Raw genomic sequence first — 18728 nt, 5'->3', positions numbered from 1 at the left:
AAAACTTGAGTACTACTCAGATTTTCCTCATTTGAACCACATGATTTTCTGATGTTATTTATAACTATAATGTTGTCAGCTAGATCTATGTCTATGTATCTGTCTAAATATCTGTATTTATTTCTGTGACTATCTGCAGATCTAACTTTCAAAAATGTATTTAAATATTAATTAACTTGCTAATATTTCAAACCACTCTCATATCTTTTTTTCCTCTGCTTGTTACACAGTAGGTTTCTATAATTTATCCCTTCATGGGAGGGATTGACTCTACCAGACTAGAGAACTGCAGGTTATAATGCTTGTGAATCCCTTTCACTGTTAATATACAGAAATCAATTAAAAGCTATAAGGTTGTTTCACTTGCTGACTACCAGTGAGGTTGGTAAGGCTTCAAGAAAAGACACATTTCAGGTAGTTTCACTCTTAGAAATTGTTTTGTGATCTTTGATGATTATATATGATTAGTTTGCTGAGGCTGGTGTCTGACTTCCATGTTAGGTTTGCTGCTCAGCACATTGTCAGAGAGACCTTCAATGGCAAAACAAGAGGTTTAGGTCTTGAAGAGACCAAATGTGAAGAGTTCTGCCTCATCTCTCACATTGCTCCATTTAGTTTAGGCTGTTTTGTTTTCAGCCTAGCACAAGAGCAGACTTTATGTTACCGCTTGACATGAGAAAATTTTCACTAGGATAATTAGTTCCTAATTTTTATAGTAAAAAATAATGAATATCTATTTGAATTTCAGGTAGAAATACTAGGATGGTAATATTCTCAGGTATTATAAAGCTTTATTTCCACACTAAAATGATCTGCTGCATACGCAAACTTAGCACAGAAGAAGCAGGCCAGGAAAAAGTATAGCTTATGTTAAAGCAGTGGGCATGCCCAAAGCCCTTAACTGAGTTAAGGGCTTGTGCCCTGCAGTTGCCTGCAGTTACCTGGGGCTGGACCTGCCTCTCATCTGGTTATAGAAGTCCTGCTTCATCAAGTTGTTGTGGCTGTAACGGTGGTGCTAGCTAGTGCACAGAGTTTGTAACCAACCTTGCAGTGGGCACTGTGCCCTACTTGTCATAACGTAACCTGGCTACCATCCCATGATAATGTATTTCCCTGTTACACCGAAAGCTCTGTCATTGCAGCATAGTATTTGCATAGGAGTGGGAAAATATCCTATAGTAGCTTGTGTTTTCTTTTAGATCCTGTCACTTGGACATTTTAAAGCATCCTGCGTGGTGAGGAGGGATCTGCTGCTTTGAAAATCCTCAAAGAGAAGACACTCTGGTTTGTGTACGATGTCTAGTAAACCACATCATCCTCTGAAGCACTTAGTTTCTCAAATAGAAATATTACTCCTCTCTTCCTGAGAAGCTGTCTGGTTTTCAGCATGGAAAAATACAGATTGAAAAATACTCTGGGATTTAAAAAGGTAACAAATGCAAAACAACTACTTCTCTGTATTAATCAAGTGAAAGAATTTTCTCATAGCTGACCCAGCTGTTACTGCATGTGTTGTACTTGTGTGCTAGGCAAAGAGGCAAGGCTTAAATCTATTGATCACCATGTCCCTGTTTTGGAAGATTGTCCTTCCTCCTGGAAGGGAGGAGGGCTGCATTCTGCTACAGTACCAAAATGTCCTCTGTCTCCCTGTGCCTTACAGAAGTCAGGTGTAGACCTAAGATATTTTAACTGTGTATGCATAAGTGTAATGTTTAGTTGGGGCAGCCTTACAAGATGCTATAGATGAGTGTGGCTGTTGGAATTCAGAGGTGACCACCGTGGCTTGTTCCCATCTGTACCCTCCTGTGAGGTGAGCGACTGCAAGCATGGAGTGAGGTGGTCATTGCTGCTGGCTCCACCAGCCTCTTTCCTTATATTGCCCTATAGTTTTGTAGAGTCCTTATGCCACCCACATGATAATGCAAGTCTCAATTGCAAATGTAGCAGGAAGGATCCGATCACAAGTTGTCCTTCAACAATTCGACTCAGGAATCATTTCATGAAGTAAGATTTTTGCTAAATAACCTTTAGAAACTTGCAAGAAAATCTTAAATTCTGGGCCTAAATATCTTACAGATTTAGTCAACTATTCTTACTAAATAGCAGAATTATTGTTTGAGCTCATCCTAGTGTTGCAGGGGCGGCTAGATAACTTCTAGTTCTAGTACCCAGGAAAATTGGATGGAGGGAAACAGAGGGGGAATTAAGTGCTTGGTTTATGTCCATTGGCCTGTAAGCATAACTACATATCCCTACTGCACTTACAGTATATCTTGCAGTTACTTTGTTCTGCTGTTCCATCCTCTTTATTTTTCTAAGCGATACATTTTTTCTGCATGAGCTTTGTGTTTACATTAGCATTTTTTAAAGCCCTGCTTACAGACCAGTGGGGATAGCAACTCAGTCCCTGAATTGCTCACAGCTGGAATTTTTTGTTATGATAAGGATAAGAGTTAGGAGGAAACAGAAGATAGGTTGGAATCTGAGGAGTTTCCAACTTAGGCACCACCTTGCAAAGATCAGATCTGCAATCAAAATTAATTCCAAATGGTCTCTTTTACTTTCTTGCATATCAGAGGTTTATTATTAAAACCCAGTAGCTATGGCTCAGAATTAATTTAATTAGCCTAATCTTAATAGGATAGCTTCAAATTTTCATCTGCATTATCTAGGGACAACCTAAGTTAAGCTGACTGAAAACTGCTCATAAATTGCAAATGTACATTGATCATTTCTGTCCAGCCTTGGTTCTGAGCAGAGCTCACATGCAGAGAATGCTCTTTCACTTAGAGCTGATCCATATGTTGGAACGACTGCAGTCAATGTGCTGACAGCACATGCCATTTGCAAACAGATGAGGAAAACAAACAAGTCAAAGGTTTTTTTCTCAGGAAAAATACAAGCTCTCCTGGTTGATACATCATTATTAACACGCCCCTAACTTGACAGGGCCCAGTTAATTTTGTTACACGCTTTTCTTATGTTGTAGCCCTCTTATCAGTATTAGTGACCAGAATTTTAATACTGAGACAAGCAGAATATGTAAATGCAGCCCTTCTTCCAAATCCATCAGTGATAAATCTCAGTCTTCTGTGGAAGGAACATAAGACCCTAAAGCACACCCTATCCCATAAGAATGGAGCTTTAAGCTTTCAAAACCACTTCAATATCTAATTTGAACACCCCTGGTAGAAACACTACCTGCTTACGTTGATCACCTCTGAAATGAGGTTTGTTGTCATGGTAGAGCTTTCTAAGATTAGAGCTTGCTAAGCAAAGGCGCAGACTTGATTAAACAAAAGTTTGTTCTTGTCTTATTTCCTGTGGGAGAAAGAGGGAAAGATAATACCAGAGAAATTAGACTTCTTAGGAAACGGATTGCAACACTGGCCCTTTGTGTACTAGCCAGGCTTCAGCAGATGACACAGTAACTTCCTGGGGTCCCGAGGCTGGAGGATGGAGCTCTGAGATAGCTGCCACAAGAAAAGGAAATTCCAGCCTGCTGGGGAACTGCTGACATGAGCAAAGGGGTGTGGGAGGGAAGGCTGTGAGTTCCTTCACTAGTGCAGATTTCCTTTTCTCAGTTAGGCCACAGTACAACTCTAAGCATGTTGAGTAGTGTTAATTCCTTCATGCTGCCAGGAAAAACACAAGTGACAGTTCATCAGGAGTGTACAAGGGGAAAATCCTGCATATAATAGTAAAGCAGACCAAAATATATAAACGGTATTTTCAATAATGACGTCATTCAAATATTTCCAGTTCTTTCTTATTTATTTATTCTAGGTAACCATTCCTGCTTTGCTGTAATGAAAGAATAGTTGTTGGTATATTTTGTATTCTTTAACTTTCCCACTTTACTTAACTGTTTGCAGACATAATGCTCCAGAGAAATTAGGTGAAAATCCTATAAACCACTACAGGTACATGTGTAGAGGCACATGGTGTTCAGAGCCAATACTTCTGATGGAACAAAACTGCAGTGCATATTGATATATTTTCATTTGATCATACTGACTTTCCAAGTTGCTGAGATAAAGTGTAATGAACAGCAACACTGTTATTGCAATTTGTATGGAATCAGAAGTTCTATTTTCCATCAATTTATTTCTCAGATAAGAGTGAGGGTTTTTTGGTTTTTGTTTTCCAAATCCACATGGAAACAATTAATTAATTCAATGTACTCCATAGTTGATTTTAATGCCTTATTGTCAGGAAGCAAATGATTTAATCTCCAAATGTAGAATGTCCAAAATCCAGATCTAGAGTCATTATGATTATCAGTCACTTTGAACCCATTTGAGCTTATGATCCAGATGTCTTAGAGAAGTACATAGAAACAGTTTCCACTAAGGAGCAATTTTTATTTCAGTGTTTATGACATTTGAAAATTAATGAAGATTAAGTGTCAAAGTTATTTTCATATTTAAAAATTAAAAAGAAGAAGTATGCATTTTTTTATTTTGTTTTATGGCTAGCTCTAAAGACTATTTGTTCTACATACAAGATGTTTTCTTCACAGTATGATGGAACCAAAGAACTCAAACGTTCTAGTGCACAATGCCATTCAGGTCTTCTCACGGTCTTTCTCAACACAACTGAACAAATACCAGCTTTCTTTCACTTTTGTATCATTAGCGTTGTAAGGATCCATTTGGTCCACACGTGGCCAGAGGTGGTCAATCCATTGCAGGATCATCAGTGTCACCTGAGACTTGCTTTTAGTAATATTGTTCCTCCTCCTACAGGGTTCAGCAAGAACAGAAACTGTGGCTCTTTCTATGTAATTCCTCCTGTGAGGGTAGATGAAGAACAGGAATAGAGTAACTGTATCACATTTTTCATTTATTTCTATTAATTTCCCAAAGTTCTTAGGTCACAATTTTCCATTTGTGCCCTGAAAAGAAAGCACAGGGATGTCCTTCCAGGAAAGCAGTTAGATAGACTTTATAGAGGTAAATTTAAAAGGAAGTGTCAATGATGTTCACTTAAGTATTAAAGATGACTTATAACAATATCTAGGACATTTGTGTCAGACTTGTGTAAAGTTGCTGTAAAAATAAAACAAACAACCCTGTATCTCCCACCATCCACAGAAATACCTGATAAAAAATTTCTTCTCTAAGTGCTTTAAGATATGTTCATTTAGATGCATTATAACAAATATTCCTACCATTGAAAGAGGTAGTAAATAGATTTCTGAACAATGTAGTATTTTTATTACACATTTTCCTGTTTTTGACAAAAAATAAATCGACCAAAAATGTACTAATTAAAATGTCCATTAACTACATATTCTGAATTTAACAAAATATTTAAATATTATCCAAAATTATATTCAGATAATAATTATATAAGCTCCTAAAAATGAAAAATAGATAAGTAGTTAATGGACTGCTTTTTTTTTTTTTTAATGATAATTAATCAAGGGAGTCCATGTAATAAGATTTTTATGGTAATCTTTTATGATGACAGTAATTTTCTCCATTGCTGACATAACCTTAACTGCTGTTCACAGAGGTAGTAATAGGCTGCAGGAACACCCATGCACTTTACTGTGTATTTATGTACTCATATATTCCTGTTCAGCAACTGATACAAAAATTTTAAAAGCTGTCTTCTAAACCATAAACCCTACCAAAAAAAAAAAAAAAAGGTTTTGTGAGAGATAAAGGTATTGTATTATTGAGGAAGAAAAAAAAAAAAAAGAAAAAGAAAAACCTAAAAGAGTGCTAACTTTAAAAATAGATGTAATGGGCCCCTATGAAATCACTTCCTACTGCTATCATTCTGACTAACTGCACAGGTTGCATTACTGGTCTCTGAAACAGATGGTCTATCCGTCTATTATAAACCCCAGAGTTACTGGACAATGGAGGTATTCAATTTTGAGGGCCTTTAAAAAAATAAATCTTATTTTAGATTTGTTTCTTCATGAAGATTCACATACTTTTACTGCAAAGTAGTACTTGTCCAGAGCTTTAATCCCTACTCCTCATCATTTATTTCTGGAATGTTTCACAAGTTTTGTCATCAACTTTTGCTGCTTTGCATTGGTCAGGCTACAAGCACCAAGTGCTCAGTGATTTTTTTATTTTTTTTTTCTGTCTGGTGACTCCTACACTTCACCCATTTCCTTGTGTGACTGGAAAGAAAGCAATAAGCCTTGATTACGTTAGCATCTTACAGAACAGCTTGGATAATTTCAATCTCTGCACTTGTTTTCTTAGGTAAAAAAAGAAGCATTGTTTCAATGAATGTCTTGAAAACTTCTAGAAAAATATGAACAGTTGCATGACTGTCTTGACTCCAACCAGTTTTATTATGATACAATCCATCAGTCAAATGACAGAATACACAGCTCATTTGCATCTGTCTTTACGTAGCATATAGTTTCGTCTGGCAGGGTGGATCACATATATTTAAGTATGTTTAAGTATTTTCTGGCAGCATAAGACAGGACTGTAACAAATATCAACACTGTAAAATGCACTGAACATTTTATAAACTCAGAATTTATGTTGCTGTTTAGCTTTGTTTTGGTTTTCTGCCATGTGTTTTCTCAGAAAGGCCTAGAGCTGACAATATATCAAGTGAGTTCTACATTAACAACTTTACTGCCTTATTTTATATTTCTAAAAATTATGTTGGAGAATTTAGTACCTGTGAAACTCTGATGGCTTTAGGGCTAAATTCAATACAAGGATCTATAGTAGCACAGCCAGCACATGCAGTAGAAGATGAATATAGAAGCTGCGACTTCATTTGCTCAGGAGTTGCATACTTGAAGCCTGAGTGCAAAAACTGTGAGTTTCTGGTGAACACAGGGACATACCAGGCACAGTCCCACATGGGGCTGCAAAGCTCATCCAAGTGCTCTTTCAGCTGCTTCTGCCCATGGAGAATGATGCCTGTTCCTGTCCTCTCGGGTGAAATTCAGAGAAGCAGCTTTCTGGAAGTAAGGATCCTGAAAGGCACAAAGGAGTATAATTAATATCTCTCTCCAGATGACCACATAACTTGACTATAGCCTAAATCTAAACCACAGAGCATCCTCACATATCACCTAAGTGCTGACTGGCAGCATCAATGCTTTTCTGGCTGTGTTGACCTCAGTCATGCAACCTGAATCTGATCACACATGCTTGAAGGAGTTGTATTTTAACAGAGACAGTCTGCTTGTTGAGCACATAATGGGACATAAATTCCCTGACTCACCATGTAGGAAAATGGCTTACACAAAGGGTTTTCTCTTTCTCTGTCATATATTTCAACAAAGCCAGGGCTCTGATTGTTCTTTTACCTGATTTATTTCCCCTCTTGCACAGGAGAAGAGGCCAGGGAAGGTACATTCCTTGTATAATTTTTATTACTTTCTGAACTAATCTCTTAGTGTCCTCCCTGGGTTTAATTTTTAACTGAGATGAAACATAGCTGTGTGAGGAGACAGAGAAAGATGAAATGGCTCTACTCTGTGTTCCTTTTCTGCTTTCTTACCAGCTTACAAGCTTTTCCTACAAATCAGTTCATCTTTATTAGGTAAATTGAGATTCCCATTCTGCAGCAGAGGATCTGTCTGCACTTGTAATCTGTGAGAAGTTATAGTCTAGCACAAAGAGTTCATCCTTTCTTGTAAGAAGAGAAGCTCAAGGAAGAGAAAAGTCTGCTTGCATTATTTACAGTGGCTTTAGTGGGTTCTCTTGCATCACTGCTTCTCTGTGCTTTTCTCCACATGGAAGGAATTTCAGTTCTAGAGAGGTGACCTTGTGTATTACTATTAATTAACACTTCCACATAGAAGTTAGCACAGTGATTGCACATGCAGAGAACCTGCTACTTGAGCTGTATAGCAGGCGAGCCAGTTACTAACAACTATGTCAAAACAAGTGCAGTTCCTTCCTACAGATTCTGACAGGCTAAGCAGGTGTATGGGTATACTTCCGACTCTGAGACAAAAGGATATTCCTGAGGATGTTAATGAGGAATTAAGCTATATTGCCAGAACATGTGTTCTTTAACACAAGCCACATATATTGGTCCTCTCAGAGTACTGAGTAAGATACTGAGTGCAAGAGGCTCGTGGGGTTCCCAACAGGATGAAGCACATGGGTTAAGGTCTCTCAGGATGAACAGTAAAGTTCATATTTTCCAAGACCCAGAAGAATTCATTTTCTCTGAAATATTTTTTACTTACTCTGTTGATCTATGTGTTTATTTCTTAACATTAGAAAATTTAGAAATCTATATGATTGCTTTATAAAATTTCTTATGGTTTTATGCTGTTCTGGCACATAAGTCAGACTCTAGAGGGACCAGCTAACTTAGAAATGATCTCAAGGCTGTAACAAGAAAATAATCACTTATTTTTCAGTGTGGCTGTTCCTTAAACCTTCAGCCTGATCACATTGAGTGGACTTATAACCTCCTCAATGCTAAACCAGCATTTTCAATATCCTCTGGAGGAGGGCCATGGATCTGCCTGCTATCTGGGTTATCAAATTAGCTTTCTGATAAACAGCAGGCAGTTAGGCTGCCAATAGTCTAAAGTAATACTAAGGGAACAAAGTAAACTATAGAAAAAATGTTAACCTTTATCTCATAAAAATTAATGAAAAAAATCTTGTGTTGAATATCCATTTTTCCAGCAGTAAGGCCTTGTACATAAGGATGAAAAGTTTTCTAGCATATAAACAGTTCTACGTAAGAAAAACAACAGAAACAACAAAGACATTGCTGCTTCAACATTTTGAAAAAAACAATGCTGCTTCAGTACTAACTTTTCCTCATATTCAGTGTCACTGTTATATGGGGAGAAGACTGCAAGAGCCTCTGGAGCTGGTGTGAGCAGCTGGCACCTGAACAGCTGCATTAGGTTCCCTGTCTGTGTTAGGGAGCCGTTGGTGTTCCCTCACACATTTTCTTGTAGGCAATTCATTTTCCTCCAACCTTTCCTATCCCAGGGCTCTTCAGAAGCTTTGCTTGTAGCAGTTTGGCTTTGTTGGTTCTGGGGCCTTCACAGCACAGGCCAAATGCATACTCAAATACCTGCACCTAAGGTCCAGGCAGGACCACCATATCGCTGGTGCAGCCCTTACTCCGTGGAGGCTACCTGCCCTGGGTGGCCTTCATATCTGCTGGGTGGTTGTAGAGGGAATCTTAGGGAGACACTTCCTATGTTGTGTTGAGACAGCAGCCCCGTTACACAGGGCATCCTTTACCCCATGAGGAAGACTTGCTCCCTACATGATGGCTAGTCCTGCAGTGCCTCCCAGAACTCGGTGTGCTCCAGTCTCAGGAGTGTTGGATCAGACTCTCAATCAGCACTTGTGCAATTTTAAACTTTGCCTGCAAGAAATCATTTTATTTAATGTGTATTTAGTCAAAGGCATAGTGTCACTTTTCTTGAGGAAATAATCTTACTGAATGAGAATAAATGGCAGGGCACGAGGTTAGCCTTTGTGACCTGTAGAATGTATAACAAATGGGTGGAAAAATGCTTTCAGCAACCTCTTTTTTGATTCCTTCAGAGAAGAAACAAGTCTGTGGCTAACATACATATATGATCCCAAACCCCTTGAGTTTGGCATTTACTAGATTTTTGCCAATGAGTGAACCACAAATATACATGTAGCTACTCCGCTTACGGAAATGTCATCTTCTTCACCCTCCAGCAGCCAGAAATGTTTCCATTTATGAGAAACAGACCATCAAGTGGTGTGGCAGAACTTATAACCACAAAAGGAAGATCTTTGATAAAATCACATGGATGGGTTTTTTCAAATTCTACAGTACATAATTTGCCTGCTCCACAAATGGAAACAAAAAAAAATAGCTCTTGCAAGATGGTGTGTGTCATGTTGTCTGCTTAAAGAGGTCAATTATTCTTGCAATCTACTGCACAGAGTTTAATTTATGCTGGAAATAGAAAATATAAGACAAATAACTCAGCAGTTGAATAGTAAAAGCAAAGCAAAACAAACAAACAAAAACAAAATAATAAAAAAAAGCACATTTTTTTTCCTTCTTTTTTTCCCTGCTTGAGGGATGTAGTTGAGAGTAAGCTTTTCCACTGGGAGCTAGTGACTCTAACTGAAGTGTAACTTGTTTGCACTGTTAGTGCTAAGTCCCTGGCTAGAACTGATCTGTTTAATGGTTCAGCTGGAAGCCACTGTTCTATTGGGAGAAATTATCTAAAAATATATTTCGCCTACACATTTATTTTAAAGCAATAATTTAAATTACTGTTACTGTCCTGTTTTCTACAGAGCCTGTTGGAAGTACAGCAGGAAAATTTTAATTTTAGGACAACCCATGGAAGATTTTTCCCCTCTCCAATGCACACAACTTGCAGTCAGGTAGCCCATGAAGGTTCTTGGAGGCTCAGAATCTCATGGCAAGAGGAAATCTGAAAAATCTTTCCCAATTTTCTGCATTCCTTGTTAGGAATACTGTTGCATAGCTTAATCCTTCAGGTTATTTTTTGGAACTTAATATTTACACACCTATATCTGTCAGAGTGTGCTGATTTTCAGATGCATACTACTCAAGATAGGTAAGAGGCTTAATATAATTTTGCCAGTCTTAGAAGAAATCTTATAGAGGCATTTGTTCAAGTTATTAGTTACCGACTGACCTTAATGTAGAATATATTCTAATGAAAGTTGATTAAAACAGTAGTATGAAATAGCCACACAAGTATTTTCCAGTGAACAAAAATATCAAAAGTAACTGGGAAAAAAAAAAAGCTAGCTTTTAGGTAATGATCAAAGCAACCTGTAAGTGGCTGTGAACAATTATTACCTAGTCTTGATGAAAAAATTGTGAAGTAAAAACAGTGCATTAAGTTCTGGAAGTAAACATGGGAAGTGTACTGTTGAATTTTAATTTTAGTGGAAATTTATGTTGCCGATGCCAACATGGCCATAAAGATACTTATTTTTTTTTTCTTTAATATGCATGTTTCTTTGTTTGTTTTGAGATACATTATCCTTTTCTGTGTCAGTGTTTAGGCATAATGGACTGAAGCAAAAATTGTCTGCATACTTCATTCCAATTATTATTATTATTATTATTATTATTAATTTGGTTAAATATTAGAAAGCACCAGGAAACATTGGCTCCTTACAGCTCCTTTGGGAACTTCCCTATGTAGGGAATTCAGCTTAGCGAATTTTCTACTTTTGCTTTTATTTTATGTGGAATGTAGGTCACTTGGACAAATGTGTGTTATCTAAATTAGAGAAAACTAAAAAGCAGTTTTCTAATGCTAACTAGAAGTGTTTCTTAAAGCTCCATGTAGCTTTGTCAGGAAAGTATTCTCTCATCAAATAAACATCAGAAGCACTAAAAGCAAGTCAGTCTCAGCTTCTGCCCAGTAAAGAACTGAAAGAGTTGGGATCAAAGTTATCCCAGGCTAAGCAGAGACATTAGGCACTGGAGATGTGATATCCCCGCTTTTTTGTTTTTAAATCCTCCTCAGTCAAATGTCTTTGGACTAAAATTACATTAAAAAACTAATCTATCAGCATTGCTTCAATAAGGAGAAATTAATTCATGCAGTATGACTTATGGCTTGTCACTCTATTTAAGATGTGAACTGTATGTAAGAGGAGCAAACTGCAATATAATAGGGGACAGAAATGGATTTGCCATTGAAAATCAAGAGATTTGAAGAGATTTGAAGTCTTCTTTTTTAAAAGAAAGAATGAAATAAAGGAAAAGAAAACTTGATAAGCCTGCAGTTTAATGGCAGTAGATTAATGACATGCATATATTTCATACGTAGCTGTAGAAAATATTCTCTACTGCCCAGAGAAGACAGTAATTAAAGCAATGCAACAGTGCTCAACAAATGCCTGGTGTGACAGCAAAGGTGATCGCGGCCAAAGGTGCAGTGTAACCTGTGCCCCTCAGCCAGCACATCCCTGGAAGGCAGGGCTCAGTGCTTAGCTTTGTAATTACACTTCTAGGGTGCATTTGGGGAGCTGTGAGTGCTTAGTTTTTTCCTTTGTTAATGGGAATTTTCTCCATGGAGATGCCAAATGGCAAATCTTGAAACAGGTATAACTGCTTATCTTCTAAATTGGCACTCTGCCACAAGACAACATTATCTGCAGAAAATACAGTGAGAGACATTCCTTAGAGACACGTAATGGAACCACAATAAATCAGAAGTACAGGAGACTTAAAAAGGAAAAAGAAACACCCTCAGTGTGCACTAAAATGGTTACTTTACTATGGTAAACTGAAGCAGTAGCCTAGCTGTAAAGTCTGTCAAATAAGGCACACCACAACAACTGAGAGTTTGCCAGTGTTTTTCAGGATGCCATGCTTCTATCAAATGAAAAAAGGCTGAGGTGGAGGTTGCAGCAAAGCTGGAGCCAGGACGACAGCAGTGAGTTCTGTGCCCCACTAAGCCAGTGGGAAACACAAATGTCCTGAAGGACAGACAGCTGGGAGTGCTGCTGTGAGCATGTGCTCCAGTGTGACGCTGAGCTTGAGTATCTCTGACAGACATCTCAGGAAGCTGGATGCTACTAATGTTATACAATTATGTATATTATATTTCTGTATACAGACACAGAAGAAAAAAAGTCTTAGATGTCCATAGCCAGGATATTCCCGTCTAGAGTATTAAACCCATTGTTAGTTCAGAAAAGTGTTTCTCATATATCTCTTTATATAAACCCTGCCTCTGAGTTCATAGATAAGCATCAAGATGTTTTACCTGCAGCAGCCTGCCCAACAAACTCCCATTGCATTAACCAAATACATGGGTAGTCTCCAAACACCAAATGTAATCGTGCAGGTGAAGCAGCTGACACTGCACTGCCAGCTATACTTATAGCGACCTGGAAATGTTAAATGCTATATTAGTAAGTAAAGGCTCTATTTAGGCTAACTTAGCTTTTAATCTTTGCTAATGAAAATCTGCAGTTAAGATCCTAAATCTTTACCTTATTTTCCAAATACTTCTGCAGCTTTGGTTCCAATCCAATACCCAGTGGCTTAAAAGCAAAATCCTGGCTGGAGAACACTTCTGCTGGCTGTTGTGTGCCTGTCCCAGAGACTGCCCAACACTGGAGGAGACTAAAACCCAACAGAGGCTTCCCTGCTCGGCCTAACGCTCCCCTTAGCTTTGCAAGGGCCTCCTGCGTGGGGCCACCGGCACTGCAATCAGCAGGCATCGCACATCAAGCTCCAGCATGGGGCTGGTTGTCCACAATTTGGCTCCTCCGCCTGACTGGGAACACTGCTGTCACAGGTCAAGTCGCTGTTTCCTGTCTAAAGAAATTTTTATACAATCAGGGCCTCGGGTTCCAGTTTTTACAGCAGCGGAAGTTACATACTCAAGGGCTGAAGAAAGACTAATCAAATTTGTCATGTTTTCACTCTTCTGCTTAGCCAGAGTGGAGATGAGCCTCCAAGCAAAATAATTGGCAGCCTCAAGGGACCTTTAGATTTGGCACTGAGCTTCACTCCATAAGCGTCCATTTTGCCAACGTGCCTGAGCTGGAAATAGCAAACCTGGACATGACAGCTGAGGAAAATAAGAGCAGGTTAGGAAGCACTAACGACTGACTGCAGTTCATTTTTAAACAGCCCCCATACCTGAGAGAACCAAGTAATGAGGTTTGGCTAGAGTAACGTCAACACATGTAGAGCTTTAATTCCTCCGCAGGCAGTGGGGGCTCCCTGGAAGGCAGCGTGACACGGGGCAGGCTGTGTGGGCACCCACCACTCAATGTCAGGAAGATGACCCTTATGTCAGGAAGATTATGTCTGTGCAATCTGATGAGTAAGCTTTAAAGGCACTTAGCACTGCAGAGAGGAGCAGAGAAGCCTGAGCAGGCCTGCAGGTGCTCGCCGACCATCAGCATGGGGAGCTGCCACAGAGTGGCCCCCAATGCTGTACCAAGCCTCTGCAGAGGGGGCATTGGCGCATTGGCAGGTCTCTGAGTTGAATTCAGTTGCATCCAAGTGTCATTGTGCCATGCCTGAAGAGACAGTGACCATGATGGTGACAGGGAGGACAGCTAACTACCAAATGCCTCAGGAAGGCACCACTTTTGCCAGGGAGGCAGGGCCTCCCTCAGCAGCACAGCATGGATCCAGAGCTCAAGTCCTGAGGTAACGTTTCAACAGGCCAAAATCAGCCTTTCTAATGAGGTCCAGAGGGCATCATGCCTCTTGCCAGCTCTTCATTAGTGAGCTGACTGTGCTGCAAATAGGCAAAGCCCATCAACTCTGTACAGTCAGCAATTGCTGCTGGGCCTGCTGCTGATTTACAGAGATCAGCTGTTCTGGGTTAGGCAGCCACATATGGGAACTCGTAGGGAACTTCCTCGAAGTAAGCCCTAAAGTAAGTTACATGTCTATTGGAGAATGTTTAAAAACAAAACCATATGAAGAAGCATGCAAAAATAAGGGCTGAAATTGGAAAGCCAGCTCTGTTTTTATTTTGCCATATCTCACTGTGAGCATCTGTAGGAAGAAGTGTCTACTAAAAGCGAGTTACTATTTCAAGGGTGAAAAAAAGGATATTATTCCAAAATTTGCATAAAATATTTTTATTAATATTTATTATTATTTTTATTATTTTCTATAGTCTGATTTCTTGGCTTTTACTCTTCTAGGAAAAAGGCCATGTACATCAAGGATCAATTCAATTAGTTTGATACAACTGAGCACTACTAATTGCATGCTGTATTTTAATCTTTTCTTCATACCTCCTCTCGTTACACTATTTTTGCTAAACTTATCCTGGTATTAAAGGTGATGAGCCATCAGTCAGTAATTCACACTGCTGTTTTGGTGTTTTTCCTTTTTTTTTTTTTTTAAATGGAAGTTCTACTTTTGTATTTCCTCTGCTGTGAGGCATCCCAGGTTTGATACTGTGCCAGTTCTGTGGATATTTCTAGATGGAGATTCCTTGTGTGAACACACAAATTTCAGTCCTGGATAAACCTTAGATGTGGTGTAATTTTCATTTCTATAGTCTCAGTTCATTAACTAAGCGTATTTTTTTCCCCTTATTCTACTTTATCATCTGCACTGAAAATGTAGGCATGTTTCACTTCAAATTGGGGCATAAATTCATTAAAATTTATATCATCTGTACTGTATGACACTTCTGGTTCCTTTTTTTTTTTTTTCCTTTTTTTTTTTTTCCCCTACTTATTTTGCTAATGTTCCTTTCAGGATGTGTGTTTTAAACTGAATTTGCAAATTCTACCTGAGCTTGTATGTTGGTAAACTTCACTTTATTTGACTTTATTAATTAGTTTTCTTGAGGTCTTTGTCTGCTGAAATGTGAATACCTTCTTTTTCCAGTCTGTCTCTATTTACCTAGAATCTAATTTAAACAGGACTCAGAAGTGCAGCAGAGCTACCACTCTGCACATATTTGTCAAAAATCTGCACAATCACTACACAGAAAGAGCTGAATATACTTTTATTTTGAAAATTAAAATCAATAGCATATTAGCAGGAGCAGGTGGTTCTGTAAAAGACACCTAGGAACATTTTATATGGAAATTTGACATTAAGTATATAAAGAAGAAAACAAGAGCAACATTATTTTTTATCTTGTTGATGGACAAAGGCATTTAAAACTTTTGTTCATCAGAATAAAGCAAAATATGTCTTAAACAACAGGATTTTCAGAATACAAATATAAAGCTGTTTAGACAGGGAATTATAATGGAATATCTATTCTTTCAACTCATTAAGAATTTAAATTTCCAATTGATATATTTGCAAGTATTTTCTAAAGCCTTTTATGAAAGATGATAAGAATTGCTGACATGACAATTTTAATGGAAATGGAGAGGTACAAGCCATATTATTTAAGCTGATATTATATCAATTTTATTTGTGTACTCATTGATAAAATTTCTAAAAAGCTATTCCTTTTGTTTAAAAAAATAAACTATCTACATCTATGCATATTAATACTGAAAGGAGTATTTTTTTTTTCCAGGTGACAAATACTGAGCATAAAAATTAATTACTATTTAAAAAAATTTAATCATAGTAAATATTTTAAGCCTAACAAAATGGACTCAACATTTAGGTGCCAAAAGACTTGTGCCAAAATCCTGTCAGCTCCAAAGGTATTGCCAATTTTTACACTTACAAAAGCCCGAAGATGAACAGAGAGGCAAGGCCTGAGGTTTATGAACTCACCGAAAAGTGAGACAGATGTAAAGACCCCCAAATCAGTCTCTTTTTACTGAAAATACTGTTTCTTCTCTCTGGTATTTGCTTACAGCTAGTGTGTGGTGGCAAAGGACATTAGTCTTATCCTTGCATGACCTTTCAAGTATTATGTTGGGCCTTACTTGTGTCCTCCATCAGAAACAGACTTGCATGTAAAAGCTGGACGTTTCACTTGGTACTGAGATTTGCTACTGTGGCCTCTTAGTAAAGTAATTCTTTAGCAAAATGTCAGACTTGTGAAGACTTGCTTTTCTCACTGTACCTGAGATAACCATCTGCTTCTCACCTTTCACAGCTTTAACTTGCAAACCCATTGCAACAGAGTCACCAGATTGCCTTTCTTGAACAGCAAGGGCCAGTTACATTTCCAGGAAACATTATTCCACATAAACCTATTTATCTTAGTAAAAATTGTAGCAGTCAAAGGAATGATTTTCCATGATATTATGTTCATGTATTTGCATGAAGATTCACAAATAGATATGACACTCTCCACACCAAATTTGCTATTTATGGCTCTGATGATCAGCCGTGGCAGATATTCAAATGCAAAAGAAAAATAATAAGGTTTCCAGGCAGCCAAGCCAATAGAAAAGTCAACAACTGAAATTTAGCTCAAAGCATCTGAACACAGTATATACCAAAATAAGGTACAACAGAAGTGGTATATGACATCTATGCAATTATTAAGAGGTCTGTGACCTGTTTTTGCTTCTGTGTCCTGAGAAAGATTTTTTTTTTTCATTCTGATTTTATAGCTTATGTCCCATCACCTTGTTTTTTCTTACAAGAAGACAATAGGACGCTTGTCTTGTTTGAGACCTCTGAACATTACTTTAGTCTTAACTGTTGGATGCCATTCACTTTCTGTGAGCCTCAGTAAAATATTTCTATGTATCTGAATCTAAATTCAACTGGTAAAATCAGCTGGCAAATATGATCTTTATTGGCATCACAGACAGCTTTTTGCTCTTATTTTCATGTAAAATAAGATACAGAACTATTGCAATATTTATACTAAAGACATAAGGAATTTAGGCAGATAGGATGGTCACAGAATAAGTATGAACCTAATCTCATCCTTACTTTGGGAAACTTTCATCACCCGTCTTGCATACTACAGTCTCTCTCTGCTCTTTCATTTAATAACACATCAGTAACCTTTCTGGTCCATACAGTAAAGAGCACATAACATTATCAGATTCAGTGTCAACTTTAACTTTTTCACTTATATATGAATCTTGTGCAGGTTTTTTTTTGTTTTGTTTTTAATGCTTCATGTTTAATTTCTGTTATTTGAAGTCAGATCTGCCGAGTCCTTTCACTTCTTACTCATTTGCCTCCATTCTGCTGACCTGTACTTCAACATGCATTTTTTCTACATCACTGAGTGCACTGGACTCAGGAGCCTGTGCATCAGCTTTTACACAAATACATTTATTCTCTCATAGCCCTTTTCTGTTTTGGCATTATCACATAGTAGTGGTGCTCTGAAAGTTATAAAAGGTCAAACACTTATGACAATACAGGTATCAAGCAGAAATATGAACTACCTCATTGTCTGCTCATGCACAGAGTGATTATACATAACATGAGGACTCTTTACCTAAGAGTTATGCACCACTAATGCCCATTCAGCACTGCAGAGAGAGTGGAGAGAAAATCTTTTACAGAGCAGTGGATTTCTTATGACAGATTTTAGGTTGTGGTGTGCTCAGTCACAATGCCTCAAGGGCTTCAGAGAGATTGTTCATCCTCTAGAGATCCAGGAACAGAGGTGATGACAGAATTTGAAACCTTATAAACAATTTCTGTGCTCCAAAGCAGCCTGGAAAATGTTAATTGCATTTGGGGGGTTAGCAAGCACCATTGGAGCTGTGCTAGCAGACAGCAATTCAGGCTATGAGTGTTTGATGAAAATGGCACAAATACAGTTAAGGCAATGGGTTTGAACTTGATTAGATCTGGGGAGTCAAAGCCAGTTTGGCTGAATCATTAATTTAATGACCTGGCGTACCGGGGTGATGGGGAGTGCATCGTTCAGAAAAAGTGGTGTAGGAGCAGATCATAAATAAGCCAAGATAAAACTACCTGGAAGTATCTTCAGAGTTCATTACAACATTGATGCCTGGGGTAAAAAGAGAGTCCAGAAAACTCCAGTCTGGTGATTTCTGTATAGGTTACATAGGTCCAATAACTGCGGCAGTTTCTGATCCACAATGGAGGAAATATCCTAAAAAAGAGGGCTAAGGTCACAAATATTATTGAGTCAGGAGATCAACAGAAGAAGCTGTAGGCTTAAAGAAAATGGGATGAAACTGTAAAAAGATTGGAGCTATGTAATCCACAAAGGAGATGCAATGATTAAAGTGAGGACAGCACATCGACATGGAGGATATTTCCTGGTATACCTATCTTTTGTCTCTGAGCAGCTCAAACAACCAGTTATTTGAAAGGTTTCCCCAGCATTAATATAACATTTTAGTGAAGCAGGAATTGCCATGTAA

The 18728-nt window shown here is 38.1% G+C and overlaps 2 protein-coding genes across 15 annotated transcripts in view; one reads left to right on the top strand and one right to left on the bottom strand.

The window, feature by feature from the left end:
- Positions 1–1313: 1313 nt before the first annotated feature.
- LOC308199637 (uncharacterized protein) overlaps positions 1314–18728 on the top strand; it is a gene marked incomplete at its 3' end in the record, with an annotated part of 64822 nt that continues 47407 nt past the window's right edge. For 5 of the 8 annotated variants that reach the window (XM_080604070.1, XM_080604069.1, XM_080604072.1 and 2 more), the window contains exon 1: positions 1324–1429. In XM_080604070.1, the coding sequence (XP_080460196.1) occupies positions 1388–1429 (42 nt within the window). In that variant the 5' untranslated portion in view covers positions 1324–1387. Of the gene's footprint in view, positions 1430–18728 lie in introns of all 8 variants that reach the window. The other 3 variants (XM_080604066.1, XM_080604067.1, XM_080604068.1) reach the window with 1 other exon arrangement.
- The window catches only part of LOC308199635 (uncharacterized protein), a 305939-nt gene continuing 288638 nt past the window's right edge, over positions 1428–18728 (bottom strand). For 4 of the 7 annotated variants that reach the window (XR_013954765.1, XR_013954766.1, XR_013954768.1 and 1 more), the window contains 2 exons: positions 6664–6967; positions 1428–4793 (listed from right to left, as the gene is read on the bottom strand). The gene's annotated coding sequence lies outside the window, so the exon portion shown is untranslated. Of the gene's footprint in view, positions 4794–6663; positions 6968–12956; positions 18455–18728 lie in introns of all 7 variants that reach the window. The other 3 variants (XR_013954767.1, XR_013954769.1, XR_013954771.1) reach the window with 2 other exon arrangements.

Source organism: Anser brachyrhynchus, assembly GCF_964034855.1.
Source record: "Anser brachyrhynchus genome assembly, chromosome: 9".
Classification (NCBI taxonomy): domain Eukaryota; kingdom Metazoa; phylum Chordata; class Aves; order Anseriformes; family Anatidae; genus Anser; species Anser brachyrhynchus.
This window is presented reverse-complemented; position numbering and strand designations above follow the sequence as displayed.